Source organism: Gopherus evgoodei, chromosome 2 (genome assembly GCF_007399415.2).
Source record: "Gopherus evgoodei ecotype Sinaloan lineage chromosome 2, rGopEvg1_v1.p, whole genome shotgun sequence".
Lineage (NCBI taxonomy): Eukaryota > Metazoa > Chordata > Testudines > Testudinidae > Gopherus > Gopherus evgoodei.
In genome coordinates, this window is record NC_044323.1 from 79,001,574 (window position 1) to 79,020,569 (window position 18,996).

The 18,996-nt window shown below is 39.1% G+C and overlaps 2 protein-coding genes across 6 annotated transcripts in view; one reads left to right on the forward strand and one right to left on the reverse strand.

Annotated features, from left to right (window-relative positions):
• Positions 1–5,193, forward strand: part of LOC115645873 (collagen alpha-6(VI) chain-like) — a 113,368-nt gene extending 108,175 nt beyond the window's left edge. For 4 of the 5 annotated variants that reach the window (XM_030551086.1, XM_030551083.1, XM_030551085.1 and 1 more), the window contains exons 36-38: positions 200–296; positions 1,076–1,280; positions 2,997–5,193. In XM_030551086.1, coding sequence (XP_030406946.1) covers positions 200–296; positions 1,076–1,280; positions 2,997–3,020 — 326 coding nt within the window. In that variant the 3' untranslated portion in view covers positions 3,021–5,193. The remainder of the gene's footprint in view (positions 1–199; positions 297–1,075; positions 1,281–2,996) is intronic. The other variant, XM_030551084.1, reaches the window with a different exon arrangement.
• Positions 5,194–5,686: 493 nt separating this feature from the next.
• Positions 5,687–18,996, reverse strand: part of PIK3R4 (phosphoinositide-3-kinase regulatory subunit 4) — a 31,241-nt gene continuing 17,931 nt past the window's right edge. Inside the window, exons 12-20 of the mRNA XM_030551088.1 lie at positions 18,086–18,296; positions 14,563–14,728; positions 13,320–13,484; positions 11,907–12,118; positions 11,497–11,628; positions 9,752–9,852; positions 8,105–8,193; positions 7,491–7,599; positions 5,687–6,293 (exon numbers count right to left, since the gene is read on the reverse strand). Of these exons, the coding sequence (XP_030406948.1) occupies positions 6,123–6,293; positions 7,491–7,599; positions 8,105–8,193; positions 9,752–9,852; positions 11,497–11,628; positions 11,907–12,118; positions 13,320–13,484; positions 14,563–14,728; positions 18,086–18,296 (1,356 nt within the window). The 3' untranslated portion in view covers positions 5,687–6,122. The remainder of the gene's footprint in view (positions 6,294–7,490; positions 7,600–8,104; positions 8,194–9,751; positions 9,853–11,496; positions 11,629–11,906; positions 12,119–13,319; positions 13,485–14,562; positions 14,729–18,085; positions 18,297–18,996) is intronic.

Consider the following 18,996-nt stretch of genomic DNA (forward strand, 5'->3'; position numbering starts at 1 on the left):
TCCAAACAGAAATGCCATCAAGCTGAGTATAAGCCCTTGCAAGCTCTGCTAATAATTTGTCTTACTGCTTTCAGTATTTAGTACAACCCTGCTGGGTGAATGAAGATACATGGGGGCAGAAGAGGAAAAGTTGAGTGAAAACTGTTTCAAATTGCATTGAGTCGGTACATTTGGTTACTGTGTTTTGTTTTCTTGACAGGTGCAAGCAACAAATATCCACCAGTAGAGCTCAGGAGAATTTGTACCAGAGCTCGCTCTCTGAAACCAGAATATGCACTAAGGAGCCAACAACATGTGTGAGTCCAGACACTTATTTTATTATGACGTGTTGTTATATATGGGCAAATTGATGAGAGTGCCTAGTTCTCCTGGGTTGGGATTCTTATCAAAGGCCCTGAACCTGCAAACGCTCACAGATGTGCTTCACTTTATGCACATGAGTAGTTGTGTTGGGCAGTAATTTCATGTTCTGCCATCAAAACTATTGGTCGTTTAAAAAAATTGAAAACTATAGAATTGCAACAAATATTTTAAAACTTTATCATTAAAACCAGATTAAAAAAATTCTCCACCTGCCTGATTTCTGCTTGTCCTGCAGAGCTAATTTTTGCAAAGCACCACCTGCCCCAACACCAGTGGTTGATTGTTTTGGGGGGTACATATTGTTCCAGATCTTAGGGCTTGTCCACACGAATGTTTAGTTTGCAGCAGGCTGTGGTGTAAATCTGACATTCACTAGGCTGCTGCTCGCTGTCTGTGTGGACCTTGCTGATGCACACTAACAGTTCCATAGCATGCTTTCAGCTACTCTCTGTGTGCACTAGCGAACAGTTAGTGCACAGCAGCAGGGTCTATAAAGATACCTACTGCAGGGCAGGGTAGAGTCATACCCCAGCTTGCTACATATGGTGAAGATGAGCCCTTATTGAAATCTGAATACCTTTGTCCCTGAGATGTTCAGTCTTAACTCAACCTAAGGAAAAGGGCAGACACTGAAACAGAGGAAGTTAGCTAATACCAGCTCTTTCTGAGTCCTCCTGCCAGGCCAAAATGTTTCCTGTTCTTTTATCCCCAGTTCTATCATAGATGAGGATTGGTCAGGAGGTGATGCCATAGCTGATGCTGAATACTCTGTTTCTGGGCATGCAACACTAATGTTCCAGGATGATGTAAGAGATGGTCCTCTAAACACCAACAGTTTTGCCAGCAGTACACATCAGTCCTTGGTAACTACAGACATAATGGAGACTGCTGCCAAAACGCACGGCAGGGAAGATAACGTAAGTTATGTCTGATGTAAGAAAAGGAAGGGGGATGTCTGCTTGAACCTCACTGAGCAGGGTGGACAGTTTAACCTTTGGAACCCTATGGATCACTTCACACCTTCTAAGAAAATTCAGCTTAGGGAAGGGAGCCAAATATACCAGTTCTTCTCTGTCTCCTCCTCCTTTTCCTGTCATCAACCTAACCTCTTTTCTGCCCCCTATAGACTCACTGATTCAGCACCAGCAGGACAGGAAGATGACCCCTATACAAGCAGGCAGAATTTCCTGTTGCCACTCACCTTCTCCAGTCAGTTAGCCTCCAAGCAGAGCTGTTTCATGGCTCCAGGCCCATTCTAAGCGACCTTCTGCTACACATGATCCTCTTAATCGCCCTCCTGTGGCTCTTTTCCAACATGAGGTTGAACAGCCTCTTATGTGGTTCTGCCATGGCCTCCTCTTACCCCAAACCCAAATATTCTCACTGAAACAAGCACCCTCAGTAAAATCTTAAGACCTGGTCCACCTGAACTGTTGTGACCCTTCAGAATGAACTAATATTAAGGATGTGCACACGACTGTGTTCAAATAATACAAGGCAAGAATGCCAAGGCTTATGTATTATAAACACAATTAGGATTTTGGTTGGATCTGCAGCCACTACGGTTTACTGGTCATCAGCACATTCTGTTCTCAGAATGCTGTGAAGAGAACTGCATGTAAAAGCTCATGGATAAATATGGCAGTTAGAAGAAGTGGGAAGTAAAATATTCTTGTAAAATATCTAGCAAATTGAAGAGTAAATGGCTAGCATTCACTACTGTTTTCCAGCTCCCTTAACTACAATGCTTAGCACTTACACAGCACCTTTCATCTGCGGGTCTAAAATGCTCTACAGGAGCAAAAACTCCTATTAATGGATGGGGAAACAGAAGCCCAAAGAGGTTAAGGTTCACACTTTCAAACTTGGCTGCCTGAAGTTAAGCACGTAAATAAGTGACCTAATTTTCAGAGGTATTGCACATCCACTGCTCTGATTGATGTGTTTCTGAAATATTTTTGTTTCCTTTATGGCCCTTGCAATATCCTTTGAAAATAGCTATAGAGATTTCCCTGGAGAGCAGTGTCATGTACTGTTGTGATGGGGATTGAACGGATGCTTATTTGCAACTGCAGCTCTACTAGATAGCAAACATGCATCATCTTTCTCTGAACTTATTAGTTTTATAAACTCTTTTGCTGTATAGTGCTTGTTCAGATCCTCAGACATCTCCTCCTCCCCTGTCCCCATGATGGATATAGTCCATTGGTTTTGTTCTCAGAGATGGAAACCCTACCCATAATTCCACATTTCTGTCAACTGCAGAAGCAGTGTATGTAGTTTGGGGGCTGGGGCAATTGGCTTAGTCTGAGGGAGAAGTGAGGGCACTAATAGAGCCACTGCATCTGGCCATCTTGCCGCTCCTCCTGACTGAGGAAAGACTGGCTTCATCAGCTGGCTAGAGGTTTGTTCTCATCCTGGCCCACTTGGAGAGGTGCCATTGGCCCATGCTCAGCCTGTGTCAAGAGGCCAAGATTTGACCATCACTCACTGTTTTGAAAAGATATACTCTACCTTAATACAATGCTTATAGGAAAAAGAGAGAAGCAATGGTATTGAAAACAAGTTTTTTCAATGCTCTGTATGGACAGTCTCATCCTAAAGAGAAGGCCCTTTTTGTTTTTGTTTTATAGATGGCTGGAACCAAAGTGTTTTAAACAATGGTTAAATATGGCACTGGGCTGAAGAAACTAACTTTGCTGCATGGTTCTGACCTGTAAAAATTTCCATCTCTACCTCCTACAATGGTTTATTGGTGGAAATCATGGAAGAAACGTGGACATGATCTGTCAGATACAAAATCATTTTATTCATTTAAAAAATGGACAAGACTGTATTTTAAAAAACGTGAATATATCTATCCTTATGCATGTATGGTTTGCTCCTGTATAGTACTGAATCTGCTCAACTCTCATTGACTTCAGTGGGAGGTGATGGCACTTGGAAATTAACAGAGTCAGGCCCCTGAGGAATGGTCTAGTCTCCAGGTCTGTTGTGCTTTGTTGGAGTTAGCTGGCAAAAATTGAGGCATGAATGTGTGTAACACTCTCCTCTTTCAATGAGTAAACTGCAGTGCAAATTCTTTTCAGTGAAACTTTACTTTCCATTCTCCTTCTACAGGTGTAAGTTGCATTGTGTAAAGATAGGAAGAAGGCTTATTAGTCACTGCTGTGCTTTTCCAGATAGAGTAACTATGCGATTGGTGACTAAATTACTTCCTTTAGACCAAGGGGAACTCTAAAAGAACAGCGTGTCTTTAACACAGAGCACCTAGTCTGCCCTAAAACAAAACACAACACCAAAGTCATAAGCATAGGGCTTGTAAAAAACAAAACAAAAAAAACCTTACATTGGAAAGTTTTTTCCATCAGAAAATGATGAGTCCATGGAATTGAAGCATTCTACAGGAATGTCTCTATTCCATCATAAGTTTTGATGGAAACCAAGCAGATTGACTCCTGACAGTCTGGCCAGTGTGCCGGTCTAGAAGTTTTCAAAAAGTCTATTCCACAGAAAAAAATTGTATTTCCAACTGCTTGTTCTGATTTGGAACAACAAAAAAAAAATTCAGAAGTGCAGGTTTCATGGGACAGAACTTGTATAACTCTACTTGTCTTCATAGCTACATGGACCCTATTCAATTTTACAGTCTCAATATTAAAAAGTGGCTAAATGAAATTTAGTTTCATATGTCACAATATACCAAGTTTCAGACTGTGATGTCTAATAGTCACTAAAAAATATTGCAACATCCAGGTTTGTTGTACCTTTACAAAGTTTCATTTCAGTGTTAGTACACAGATGTGTAAAAATAGACAGCATAAATCTTCAGTAGCTCATTGCATTTTAACTGGTACGTTAAGTACTTTGAGCAGGTAGTGAGCCCATCAATCTACCCTTCCCATAGAGTTGTTAGTTACTCTTGGAGTAAACTTTTGAACCTAGAATTATGTTGTGCCAGTTGTGGAAAAGAAGAGATATTGGTTAAATGTATTTTTTCTCTGTGTATCTTTATTCCAAAAAGGAAAATGTAAACACAATTACTACTGACGTCTCTGAGGATATAAACCACTGGCTTTAGTGGGACCAGGCTCTGAATAACAGAGCACTCTGAGGAACCAGAGTTCCATTTCTCAGACTCTTATGACCAGGCATAGGTGACTCTTCACAGTAGTAAGCATGCCTGATAGTCACTGTTCAAAGCTTCAGACCCCAAATTCTTACAAATAAAAATGGTCACAATTTAGACCAGTTTTTTGGTCTAGAGAGTAGTATAAGAACATTTTATTTTTCTGAATTTTAAGACACCTGTGAATTTTTTTTTTTTTGCAGGAGAAAGTTACTGCTGCATGAGTGAGTGCGCAAATAACAGTACCTTGATATTAGGAATTGAAAAGAGATTTGCTGAAACTGTCAATGTTGTCTGGCAACACATCAGTTGAGGATCTGAATTTTGGCTCACCACTATGTTCCTCTGACTAGCACTGCTGAAGTCAACAAAACTTCTCATAAAAGTATGAAACAATTTATGGCTACAGTACCCAATACTATGCATTATTTCTGAGAGCCACATGCACATATTGCATTGTATACAGGGTTCAGATCTGCTTAGTGGTTTCACCCTTCTAGTTTTGAAGTTGCCATGCGTGCCTCTGGTTTTTTATGTTTTTTAAATGTACCTGTAACCTCTAATTGGTGAAAGACATTTAAAAACTGTATGGGGACAATTGTAAAATGTACATTCTGTCACACTGCTGGCATCATACTGAGCTTTAATGCAGATTATGCAACACATCATGGTACCAATTAAACTATCTACCTGAAACTTCAGATGGTGTCTTGTTTCATGTGATAATAGCTAAAACTAATACTCAGTGCTATTCCCCTCAAACTTTGTGTTAAGATGCAGTGATCATGATGGGAGATCTTTGTTCCTTTACAAGTCATTACTTAGATACAAGAGACAAAATTGTCTGCTCATGATGTACCTAAAAACTCCCTGCTACCTGGATATAAAAATCACTTTACTTACACAAAACAGAGATGTGTATAATGGAATAAGAAAATATTACACGTCAATCATTCTGTGCTTTATACGTTCAGTACAGCAGGAGAGCGTGGGGGAGTACTAAGACATGCAGAGGAAAAAATACTTTTTACGCACAATACCATTGGGCTTGCAATCCTCTCTTATATCACATGCTCAGATAAATGTCACTTGCCTGCAAATGACACAGTAAAGCAGAAGCCTGGCAGGTTTCAAGGTTCAGGACACCATAGACATAAAGGGACAATAGATATTGCAGACAAACTACTGTACAAGTAAGCTCAAATGGAGTTTATTCTCTAGTATTAACTGTATATTTATCAGCGTATACATGGACATTAGTGCAACACATTCTTTCACTCTTCTTCCAGATTCAATGTAAAAAAAAGTCAGACTTCATAAATACTGTCTATGTAGGAGTCAGCAGCTTTCATTATGTTTATAATCGGCAACATGAGATTTCATAAACTATTTTCTTATAGGTTCCTGAAGAATAGTATGGTTACCATGAGGCTAAATTCAATTTCTTCATAAACTGCTTCTGCTTGTTACTTTCAGAAAGTGCTACAGAAACCAAGCAGCTGTAATAAAATAACTCAAAGGGCCTTTAATAACCATAGTGATTGACGTATGGTCACCTTCATATTCTTCAAAATCAGTGTAATACTATTCTTTGTTACAAATATATACATACTATATATTAGTGCAACTTTTACTTCCACACTTTAACAATTCCATCTCTTGATGCAGTTACTATAAACCCTTGAGTAGTCTGGAAAGTAGCAATATCTGTGATGATATCATGGTGTCCAACTGGTAGAGACTCTGGTCCGCGACGAGGGGTCTCATCTGTGGGGCCCACCTTCTGCTTATTTTGAATTTCCTGTTTGAGAGTGGAAGTATTAAAATAAAACAAGTCTGCAAAATTACATAAATTTAAAAGATGATGTTTCATACTCTGGCAAACGAGAAAGACCGTTAAAAAAAATCAACGTCAGTTGTCTTTTGCCACAAGTTCTCCTCCTATTACTGAAGAGGATGGAGGAAAGAGCCCTCTTCATTCACAATCTAGCTTCTTGATTCTGCATTAGTGATTTGGGAAACACCCTTAGTTTGCCAAATTCAGGATTACAACTTCAGTAAAGGAAAAGCTAAAAAGAGAAAATGCATGCTTAGTCGTCCTCATGGAAAAATCCTATAGAAAAGATATTAGTTCATGTTTAAACTAACAGTTCTGTAGCAGGGATATCATTTATGTTAAACTCTATACAAAGGATATATTCAAATTCTACAGATTTTTATAGTAATATCTAGAGAATCCAACCAGTTTTGTACTAATTGTATAGGAGTTTTCCGTAAGAGGAAATTCTCAAAATTGGCTTACAGGGATGAAACTCTACAAAAAACAAACCTTGGCAACTGATTTTACATATTAAGGAAATGTGTAAAAATGCCTCTTTAGAAGCTTCTGAAATAGCATTTCTTCAGTTAAATAATCAATACAAAACATTACAAAGCCGTATTTAAATCAGTAGAGCTGCAAGTGCCAGAGGTCATTCTGAGTGACATTAATTGCAGCAGAATTCTGAAATGAAAAACATTCCTGTACTTTTCTGGTGTGGTTTAAGTTGTGCTCCAACTGTTTTTAATTATCCCAGAAGGAATAAATAGTGTACTTACAGCATTGCATAAATAACTGATTCAGTTCTCAACTTCTAGCTGCAGGACAAATTCCACACTAACTGTGTAACAACTTGCAGTGGAAATGCTTCAGTGACCGGCAAGCCAAAATATTAATTTTAGAATTACTGAGTTTCAGGATCACAAAAGTCATCCCAAGGTATCAGGCTTCCCCTACTGAATATTATCAGGTGGTATTGTTTGTCAAAAGCAAGCACTTTTTGTTTTTAATCGTTATTACTGCCTCTAAAACGTAGCTCGCTGAGAGACTGAAATCCTTGGTCCAGAGAAGAGGTAAGGCACAGCTGCCAGCAATGAAAGCTTCCCTATCATCATACTGGTGTAACTTGAACTCTGGCCTGGAGGGGCCATAGAACAAAAACAAAACAGAACAGGATACCTGAACCACCTCTGTGCCTTCAATTATCTTCCTGTAGTAGGATACAGATGGGTAAGTAGCACTTCCTGCAACAATGTACGATCTCTCAGGGTAAGCCATTTCCCAAAACCTAAGAGAGAGGAAAACAAACACACGCAACCCAAAAAATCCAAAACAAAACATGATAAATGCTTAACGCTGCTCAATACAATTGTGTAAGAGCCTTCTTGCCCTTGAGGTAAAATTCAGTTAGCCTAGACTTTACAGAAACATTGAATGGAAGAGTTACAGGTTATAAATATGAAAAATCAAAGTTAATATCACATTTGCTCACAAGGCATCACTAACTGCTGCTTCCAGCACAGCGTATCAAGCACTTTACAAAAGGTGGGTAATTATTTCAGTTTTGCAGATGGGAAAAATGAGATGCGGGAAGTTAAAAACACTGGCCTAATATAACAGGCAGCAGCAATGAGGAATAGAAGAGAGAGTACAGATCTCTTGACTCCATGGAAAAAGCTAACATTCAACTGCACAAATTTCTAACCTTGCACTGAGGCGGGGAAATGGGTGCTTTAGTAGTAGTGGTTTTCTATTTGCAGATTGGTTCAAGAGATTCTTCAAACTATTTTTACCTTATTTTCATGTCTGAACCAGCAGTCAATAAAATGGGATTTCCATCTGCAGGACTACAGTATATTCCATGAACACTGTGAGGCGAAGGCTAATGGGGGAAATGCAAACATGTTACTATCTCCAAAACCATTCTTGTACTAAATTCCTAATTTATATTGCCATACTTCACAAAACAACACCGATATCCTGTACAATGGTGACTCAATTACAGACAGGCAACTTATTTGTAAAATGTTGGCTTTTGTTTAATGACAAACGAGGTGTGGTGTTTTGGTGTCTTGGTAAATGGTCAAATCTTAAATATATAGAGGTAAAAGTGATTTCTCTTTTTGTTCCTGTTCACAAAGCAATGCAAGAGAATCTAACTCTTCCTACACTTCAAATGAGAGATGACAAAAAATTCTCTGACATTTCCATAGAGATGTTCTCAGCTGAGTAAAATTAGAGTAATTATCTCTTACAGAATTGGGTAAAATGAGTAGGTTGAAAAGCACAGAAATACACACAAAGCCTTGATGACCTGGCAGTTCCAAGGTTATAGGAACCAGCACAACAGACTGCCAGTTAACAATCACAAAGATCTCAGTTATGAAAAACTACAATTACACGGGAGATACAAGGTGGATGAGGTAATATCATTTATTGGACCACCTTGTCGCTCAAATTAGCCTTGGATCAACATGGTTACAACAACACTACCAACATCATTACACAGGGGTATTTAAGGTCCCAACAGTGAAGGGAACCTAGGATTTTTATTCAGGAGAGAGAGGTCATTTAACTAAGTACAGTGTATATTGCAATATGAATGTTTAACATTTATTAAGGACGGGAGGAGGAGGGCTTAGTGATATTTTTTGCTTGAAGGGTTTTATTTTGTTTCGTTTCTTTTGCACTCACTGCTAGATATGGAGGTGCCTCTGACTTATGAGCAACTGTGAAAAAAGCATCTGTGTATTGCTCCATGTGAAGGTACATTTTCCCTACTTAATATTAACTGCTAAACATGGGTGGGTTTACTCTGTAAAGGGAAAGTGTGATAGAACGGAAGTATTGTGATCACAGGAACAACATTTAAAGGTCATTAAGTTATGAACAATACTATGAATTTGCTATTTTGAGAAAGATCTTTACAGTTAACATCACAGCACAGACGGCTGCTTAGTTTGTTTTGTGAGAAAAGTAGGGTAACCAAGCATACCAGAGAGTGAGTTAAACATCATTAACTCCTCCTCTACAATAGACGAAGCTGCAAGGGGAATCGGCAACATACCGTACCCTAAACTACCTGGTCTAATTCCCTGGTGCCAAGGTCACTTCACAAACACACTGCGGCGACAGAAAGGAATTTAAGAAGTTTAATAAGTAAAAATCCAGACAATTGAAATCAATTAATTCCCTGGAGACCACAGCTGCCTTGTATCTTTCATTTCTGCAGGATCCTAGACTTTTTTGGAAAGCGGATTTCATTTTGACAGCAAAACACGATTAAGTTGCCCAAGATGAGCACATGCTGAGAAACTACAGAAACAAAAAGGCAGGAACCAAACACACAGGCAAAAATACTGAAGTACTGTTTGGAGGCTGAGGAAATTCTAAAGAAAACTATAAAGCACAGTAATGGGAAAGGAAAAAGGAAGGCTGACCTGTAATTCTGAAAGAGGAGGTGCACTGCTGGCCCACAAAGTGAAGCGCCTGTCTCCAGTTTCCATATCCCACATGGAGACTTCATTATTGCCTTGAACAGCTACAAAAAAGACATTGCCAACACAGTTACAACTAATCCAGATGACCTGGCTCTCTGTTGACAGAGCCTAAGTGTACAACGCATTTGGCTTGTTCTCCTTGGGAAACATGTCAGCCTCACTCTGTTAGTAAGTTCTGAACATATTTTGTTGTTTTCATCTCTACAGTGATGGCTCCACTATGGTTAAAAAGGACCCTAAACTTCACTTTAAAACAAAGCATCCTGTGGCACCTTATAGACTAACAGACGTTTTGGAGCATGGCATGCATCTGAGGAAGTGGGTATTCACCCACGAAAGCTCATGCTCCAAAACGTCTGTTAGACTATAAGGTGCCACAGGATTCTTTGCTGCTTTTACAGATCCAGACTAACACGGCTACCCTCTGATACTTGACTTTAAAACAAAACTATCAAAACTACCTTAAACTCTCCATTATTTCCTATATCCTCTTGAAAATATATAATCATATCACTTACTTCCTGGGACCTCTGCCCCCAGTTTGAGAATGGTAAATGGTGGTTTGCCTGCATAGGTATCAGCGTCAGTTCAGCACTCTTGCTAGGGAACTCGGAGCACATCCTTCCCTTCCACCTGTCAGATGAATTCTAAGTCTATAGAAATTCTTGTAGACTATTATGGCCCTGATCCAGTAAAGCACTCACAATGTACTTTACTTTAAGCATGTGAATACCTCTTTTTAAATTCAAGGGATCTACTCCCATACTTAAAAGGCAAGCAAATGAGTGAATCCTTTGCTGGATCAGAGTCCAACAGGACAAACGTAGCTATTTCTGTACCCCCCCCAGCAGGGAACGACTTGCACTGTTTGTGGATGTTTCCCACAAGTGGCAGGCTTTTCAAAGAGATGTTTAGAATCCAGATTCATCACCCATTAAAATGAAATAGGTGACATTTAAGGAGTAAGTTTACTTGAACTCTGAACCCCAAATTTAAAAATATTTTAATTTGCACTAGGTGAAAGAAACTTTAAATTTTATTCTTACTATACTGTAACTTTGTATGCTCTGTTACTGCACAATATTTTAAGCATAAAAACAATCCCATTACAGGAATGGGCTGCTGCAACATTACTTAATAAAATATTTGCAGTATTATTGCAGAGTACTACAATTCTGTGTATATAAAAACAAAACAACTGTGGTAAGAGTCTTGGGAGATTTTCAACGGCACAAATGAGTTGAGTTCAATGGGATTTGGACACTGAACTATCCTTCATACCTCTGAAAATCTTTCCTAATCTGAGAGAAAGCCTGACCCCAAATGAAGCCAACAGCAAAACTCCCATGGTCTTTAATGGGGTCAGGATTTCACCTCCTGTCTTTTAAGCAAATTCCCCCTAAGCAGCAATATGTGGCAAGCAGCGTGCTGGGCTCGTAACCTCTTGAGAGTTGTACTATCCAGGAACACAAACTAGAAATTATAGTTTTCATCAGGGGATAAAAAAAGAAAAAGAGGTACAGTGTTAAGTCATTACAAGGCATAGAGGCAGAATCCAACTGTGACCCTCATCTGCTGAGCAGAAGCAAGTCTGCAGAATCAAGCATTCAGTGCACCAGAAAGTGAAGAACAAGTCTTAATCACAATCTTCAACAATAAGGTGGCAAGTAAGATATCTGTTTTACCTGCAATTACCCATGACTGAGAGAGGGGATGCATCAGCAGACGTCTGATACGAGCCCTGGAAGGATGGCAATGGCTGGAGATGGGTAACTGGAACCTCATGTCCCAGCATGCCATGGTACCATTGCTTGTACCTGGTGAGAGAGATTTGTTGTCGTCAGAGGGACTGTTGCACCAGTTTATCTATATCCTTTCTTTCTGTTCCTAAGGAAAAGGGACTGCAGTCTTGATTAGGTATACAATAGAATACCTACTGCAAAGAAATCTTCTCTTTACCTTTTTGGAGGCAAGAGTATCTGGAGCTATTATAAAACAAGCACTCTATAAGGGACAGCTTTAATTACATAGTTATTTTAAAGGAACTTCACTAAGTCTAACCAACAGAATGAGAATGAATAATAATTAAGCTTACCAATACATAGCCAGCACTGGTGTATGTCCACAGCAAATGAGGTTATGAGACCTAGCCTCAAATCATGTTTTAATGTCCAAGCATTACTAGTGGATCGCAGATCCCATCCAACAAGGGAACCATTCACAGTGGCATAAGCAAGCACTGACTGTGCTCCTGAATTGAAGTGATGCATATCTACCACACACCCATCATCCTTCTGGTCTAGCAACCTGGATAAATAAAGCAAATCAGAAATAAGACAGATATTATTCCTCTAAATGTTTCTTTAACACTCTCCCAGACTGAAGATGCTTTACTGCCATTCTCATCCTCATGTTTTCATTCACACTGCCTCCTGACCTTTCCGCAATGAACATCTTCCCTATTTCTCCTCCAAATTCACTTCTCCTTCGAGGCCTACATATCTTAATCAGCCCAGGAAAATGCTGTCAGTACATTTTTAAAATCCATATCTACAGCATTGACTTTTGGGTCTCCCAGCATGTCTGATATTTGTCCAGATTGTGAGGGCAGGAACTGTACATGTCTGTTTCCTGTACCAGTATTATTACAGTGCTGGCAGCATAACTGACAGTCATCTACAGCGTATGCAAATAAGCACCTATTTCATACAGAGATGCAATAGACACAAGGATGAAAATTAATCTCTAGTTTATAAAAGATGGAACACTGACCACATTTGGGTTATGTTATTTATTAAATTAATCCCAATCAGAGGATGACATTTGAGAGACAACCTTGAGTTTATGTATCAGACAAAAAACTACATTCAAACAGTGAATTTTTAACCAGGACTGCTAGAATTTAGGAGACGCAACCTAATGTGGGACTGGTAGTCAGACCTCATCTAAGGATCAGAAGTAACAGAATCATAAATAATATGAAGAAATACTAAATATTTAAGACAATAAAAACTCATTTGGCAGAGATGTAGCAAAGGCCAAAATCACCTCCCACCCCTCCACAGTTTACACACTCATCTATTCATCCCTTCACCCAAGTAAAAGCCTGGAAGAATCACTTATAGGTCTGCAGCAAAACCACATGGCATATATTTGCAAACACGATGTAAAACTGTAAAATCTGTACAAATCGTAATATTCTCCATTTATTTAATGCCTTCCCTGAGGACCTCAAACAACTTTATGAGAAAAGTAAATGTCATTCCCATTTTGCACAGAGGGAAATAGGAACAGAAAGTTGGGTGAATAACTCACGATCAAAAGCATGTTAGTGACAGTGCTGGGTATATAACCCACATCTCCCAACTTTCTCCTGTGCTAGAACCGTTGACATGTGCATCTTTTCAAGCACTCTTTACTCAAGAGGGAGGGGATTACTGTTAAGTGCATGCTAGTACCTTACAGTACTTGAATTCTCCAGTAGAAAACAGACACTGTTGACATGTACCTGCTTTGTATTGGATGAATTTTAGGAGATTTCGGAAGCTTTGACGCTTCAATCCCAAGAAGCTGGATCCCACCATTATCTGAAGCTACAGCCAGGTAGTGTGAGCCTTGGCAAAAAGTGAGTGTCTTGACACTTCCTCCAATGCGAGAATATGTCAAAATTGATCTAAGAGGGGAAGGGGAAGAGATAGGAAACAGTTTCAAGTAGTAGCCCAGTCTCTTAGCAGGCTCAAAAAACAATATAATAGTTTTTTCACCTCTCCCACCACCTTAAAACAACAACTCTGCATCAAGACAATATTAAGGTTGCACAGTTAAGTGCTCCAAAATCAGGAAGTGTCAAAGTCTAAGTTGCCCGCATAACCTTAATTCTCCCCCTTTGTGATATGCATTATGATACTCTTCAATTTCATGATCATTCTGTGCTACAGGTACAGAATAATAAAACCCCTCCAATCTTACATACATATATGTAGCTTTTTTATAAGATCTTACTCTATGAACATACATACTCTAATTTCATTATCATAATGGTCCTGTGCATCTTCACTGACTTCATTTTTTTTGTATTAACAGGACTTCTCTTCTCTGTAAGATATGCATTTCAATAAATTATGTACCATGCATTTTCTCTTCAACCAACTGTACAAACTTCCTGAATTGCACTTCAGGGAATGAGGCAGGTAACTATGAAGCTCATTTAACTGTAAACGTAGATGATCTTAAGGTATCAGTACCAGCATATATTTCACCTATACATCAGAAGGATTTGCAATTACTTTGCCTATATAATATTCCCCTTGTAGTTTCAATTAGATAGAAGGGAACAAAGATTCCTAGAAAAAGAAGTATAAAATGTTATAGTTGCACACTTACATGTTCCATTTGAATATTTAAGATCTTCAAAAGCAGCAAAGAATCCTGTGGCACCTTATAGACTAACAGAGGTTTTGGAGCATGAGCTTTCGTAGGTGAATACCTACTTCGTCAGATGCATGACGACATGCATCTGACAAAGTATGTATTCACCTACGAAAGCGCATGCTCCAAAGCCTCTGTTAGTCTATAAGGTGCCACAGGATTCTTTGCTGCTTTTACAGATCCAGACTAACACGGCTACCCCTCTGATACTTAAGATCTTCAGTATACTGTAAGAGTGGTTCAAGCTTAACTCTGAGAGCGTACTTAAGTATTTTTGGTTAAAGAAAAAAACATCCTACATATTCCAAGGAATTGTAAGTTACCTGGTCGTAGTGGTTTTTCCTTCCATTTTTTGACTGTTCCAGATTTTCACCGTGCCATCATTAGAGCATGTGGCAAAAATGGAATGTTCATCTGAGACTCGAATACGGTTCACTGCAGACTTGTGTTCATGAAGGTGAGCAACTAACAGCCCTTTAGGACGCCATCCTATAGAAACAGCAATAGGAAATCAACCCCCAAAACCTAACACAAAGGAAATATGAAAATTCCCATCCCCATCCAAGTGATAAATTGTGATAGGTTGCAGGCACGTATAACACTAAGAAGCTACTAGGCAGACTGCACATCAACACACCAGATTTAGGCTCTGTTTACTGATGCCAAAGAGAATGTCTTTAGGAGACCCAAAAGCAAGAGCAGCATTATTTTATTTTACACACATTCAAATCTACAGTCACTGGGACTGGCCTGTGATGCTGGACCCAAAGGGTCCTAGTGTGGGATTCCATACAATAGAAGCACATAAATGGGATTTAAAATATTTTGTGGGTCAACAACCTCTTCTCTCAAACCACTGTCCCTCTCACCATTTAATTCATGGGTGCTATATTTAAAACCAATGAATGATTATGGGCTTTCAGACCTCTGAGATCTAAACTGACACTACTCCACTGGCATTTAGAACAGCAGCAATGTGGAGTGCTGTTTTCACACTGTCATTACTTGACACAGTGGAATAGAGGAAATGGCAGCAACTTCTGACAACAAGGCTCTTAAGCTGTTCTGCTGAAATCCTGCTCCAATAAAGCAAAGTGAAATACTCCCAAGCCCGCTTGGGGGGAGGGGAGGGGATGCTTTGCAAGGAAGCGAAGAGACAAAAGACAGCTGCTTACAGGCAACTCTAAAATTGATGGTGGGGCTGCTGCCAGCAGGAAGCTTGAAGAAGGGATAATTGACTGTTAGCACCAGTAGCTTAAAGCACATTAAAGGGACTAACCCAACTCTATTTCTATCAGAGGTTAATGCATCCTTCCTGCCTCTGATCTTAGAAAGAGCAGTACCCTGCCCTCTTGCTTCCAGTCATGTGTGGGCTGGGTTCCTGCTGCCTGGACTCAGCAGGACCGAGGGCTGATAGAATCACACCCTCCCCCGCACCCCTTAGCATTGCTAGAACCTAGCAGGAGGGATTTACTTTTCCTTTATAACAGGCACCTAGCATAGTAACTGGAATCCTTATTATCAGCAACAGCATCTCTGTGCGAGTCCTTATTGCTATCTCCTCCTGCCTAATGTAGCATTATTAGCCCCTCCCAAACGTGGCTGGCAATCAGGAAGTGAAAGCAGGTTCCATAAAACTGAAGTAGATCTAAAAACTAACCTGGGACTTTTTAAAAACAAAACACAGATTCAGAGTTATTACTAATAGGTTTTTAGCAATATGCCAAATTACAGGGGAAGGGTATAATTAAAGCAACCCAGATTCTAAAATAAAGCAAATTTACCAGAGAGTCTGGAGGACTGGAAGGGAAGTATTTTCTTTCAGAGATGTAACCTATGCATTAAATAATGTTACACAGAGCCAGTCAAAGCACAGGAATATTGTAAAGTTATTGATTAACAACTGTTACACAAATTCCCTGTTCTCCAACTGGCAACGGGGATCTGATTTGCATAACTATATTATTCCTCAATAACTATACAGTATGCAAATTACAATACTGCAATTGGCAACTGTCCTCAGAATGCCATAAAAAAGAGAGGATGTGCAACATGGGCCAGTTAATTTAGCCTGAGCAACCTGAACTTCTGAGACTAACTCACTTAAGAGTGTTTGATCTTGCAGCCTTAATGTTGTATTAACACTACGTTTTCTGCACTATTTAGATATTTGATAAAATGCATGACAACTCTTCTAAAGCCATCTGAAATCCAGTAAAATCCTTCCAAAAATGGGGGAGGGTGTTATCAGAGCTTCAATTCAAGCAATCTTTTCCTGAATGAAAGCAATTCATCATGTAAATATTAGCTTCTTCTCAAAAACAGCTAATCAAAAGTATCTGGATCAACCTCTTACACACTTTTGTTGGGAATCTTTCCTTGAAACAAACAACAACAATTTGACATGTGAGCATTGTTTGGTGCTCTTGATCACTCTGAGAGGAACAGCTCAGCTGTGTCCTGGGACGCATTATGCATTTCACAGGTCGCACAATTCTCTTCAAATGAAAAATATATGCCTGCATAGACAATATTTCTCTCAAAGGAGAAATCAGTTTAAATATCAGTCAAGATCACCAAGATTTAAATATCATTTGGTGGCTCATTTCTTTGTAAAATACCATTAGAGCTACCATTATACATAGCAATATAGGAACAGTGGAGAGACGTTAAATCCTTTACTTACAAGGTACAAGAGGAAAAAAACGCAAAATACCCCTACTCAAACTTGAGTAGAATATTTAAATTGTTGTAAAATTTTAGCTCTGTTGTTTAGGTTTTGAAGGTTTAACACACAAAAGCTTTCCAAAGGGAGTGAAATTGTTAAAATTACCTAAGCAACTCTTTGGGCAAGGACTGTATCTTTCTATACATTTATACGCTGCCTAGAGCAATGGAGCCCTGATCTGGACTGGTGCCTTTGGTCACTAACACCACACAAATAAATAAAATGTTATCGCTAATATGGCAATGGACATATCCAAATGATGTTAAAATAGCAGTCATCAGAGAGACTAGCAGAGTCAGGAAGGCCACTTATTTTATAAATTCAGTTAATTGGACACAGTTTCTCCAGCAGAGAGATTACCACTGTAAGCATGCTTTGAAAAAAATCACATTTTGTACTAGTGAACCTCACCACAGCACGGGTCTAACCCGAGCCAATACTAAAATTTTAGTAGTTCCAAGATGGTGCTGAACTGTAGATTAAGAAATTAAAATGACTGTTTTATCTGCTGCATCAGTGTCAGTCAATGTCCTTATGCAATTGGATGTCCTTTAAAAATAAAAATCAGATGCCACAATAAAACTGCCTCCTCAGTACAGAGAGCCTCACTCAAAATGCTAAACAGATCCCGTCTCCACGTTAAAGGTGAACTGAAAAGCTTGCTGATCAGAGTTCAATCTCTTTCCCCGCAACGGTTACTGACAAATCAACTACACTAATGGACAACTGCATTCTCTGTACTGCATGAAGTATTAGCAAGGTCATCTGTGATTGCAAGAGAACAACTGATGACTAGGTCTTAGCAGGCAGATGAAGAAACTGATTTTAAATGAGCATTTATAATTTGCATGTCTACAGGTTCAGTGACATAGAATATAAAAATGGTTTCCCTTTTTTAAAAATAAGGCTTTTTTGGTGACCTTTAGGAAAAAGGTTCTGTTTTAACAGTGGAAATACTAAAAAGGAACCAGCCCAGATCAGCTTCTTAAAAATCACAGGATTCCCTAACCCAGTCATTTCCTGTGTTCCTGGCATTTCAAAATTTCCCTTATGGTGAATGTAATTTGATTCAAGAGGTTTTACCTGTGGTCTAATGACACCTTGGCCCTGCTCTTTACCTGTAGGAGGTGGTTTGCTCTCCCATTCAGCGTTCTCCATCATCTGTTTGGCCATTCTTTCTGCATTGCACTGTTCTCGCTTCTGTTGGACTAACTGCTGAAGTTCAGTTCTGCAAGTAGTGATGCGTAACTGGTACGTGGAAGGTGAAGCTGTACTGCTTAAAACCTGTATGGTTGGTTTCCTGGTCTGGACAACTGTTCCATCAGTTGCCTGTATGCCATAAACAATTTAAAAATATGTTCACAGCTAAATCAATCACGCGATTAGCATGTCACACTGACAAGAGCATGGAAGAATCATTTATCCTTTAATCTATTAGTGATGAGTAAAGATATAAATTCAAAATTAAGATCTGAATATTTGTACAGGTGAGCAACTTCAATGCAGACACACAATTCGCCACAAGCCAAACTGCAACCACGTTAAATGAAAGGGTTCCAAAACCACCATAGAGAGTGGAGTCAATGTCTTGATTGCATAACAAGTTTAAATACAAATTACTGTTCAAAACACAGCACACAATTGTCTATTTACTGTACACATTTTCATGAAGAAAATATTTACTAATATTTCCTCAAGCAACTGTTGTAGGAGCAGTTACTGCAAATATTCCTGTAGTCACTATTGCCAACAAAGTGACAAATTAACTAACAATTATTTGTTTACATAAAACCAAAAATGTTAAACTTCCATTAGAGTTCCAGAATTAATATTGACATCATAGCTAGTTAGTAACGCCCTAATCCTGCAAGATGATCCAGCCAGGCAACCCCTACCACCCACACCAATTTTGGAAATCCTATAAGCACATTCTCCAGAATACAAATCAAGCTGCAATAAGGGAGGGAAATATTTTCCCTATGAACAGGTTATTCTATCCATGTTTACAGCAAGGTTTCTTGCACCTTCC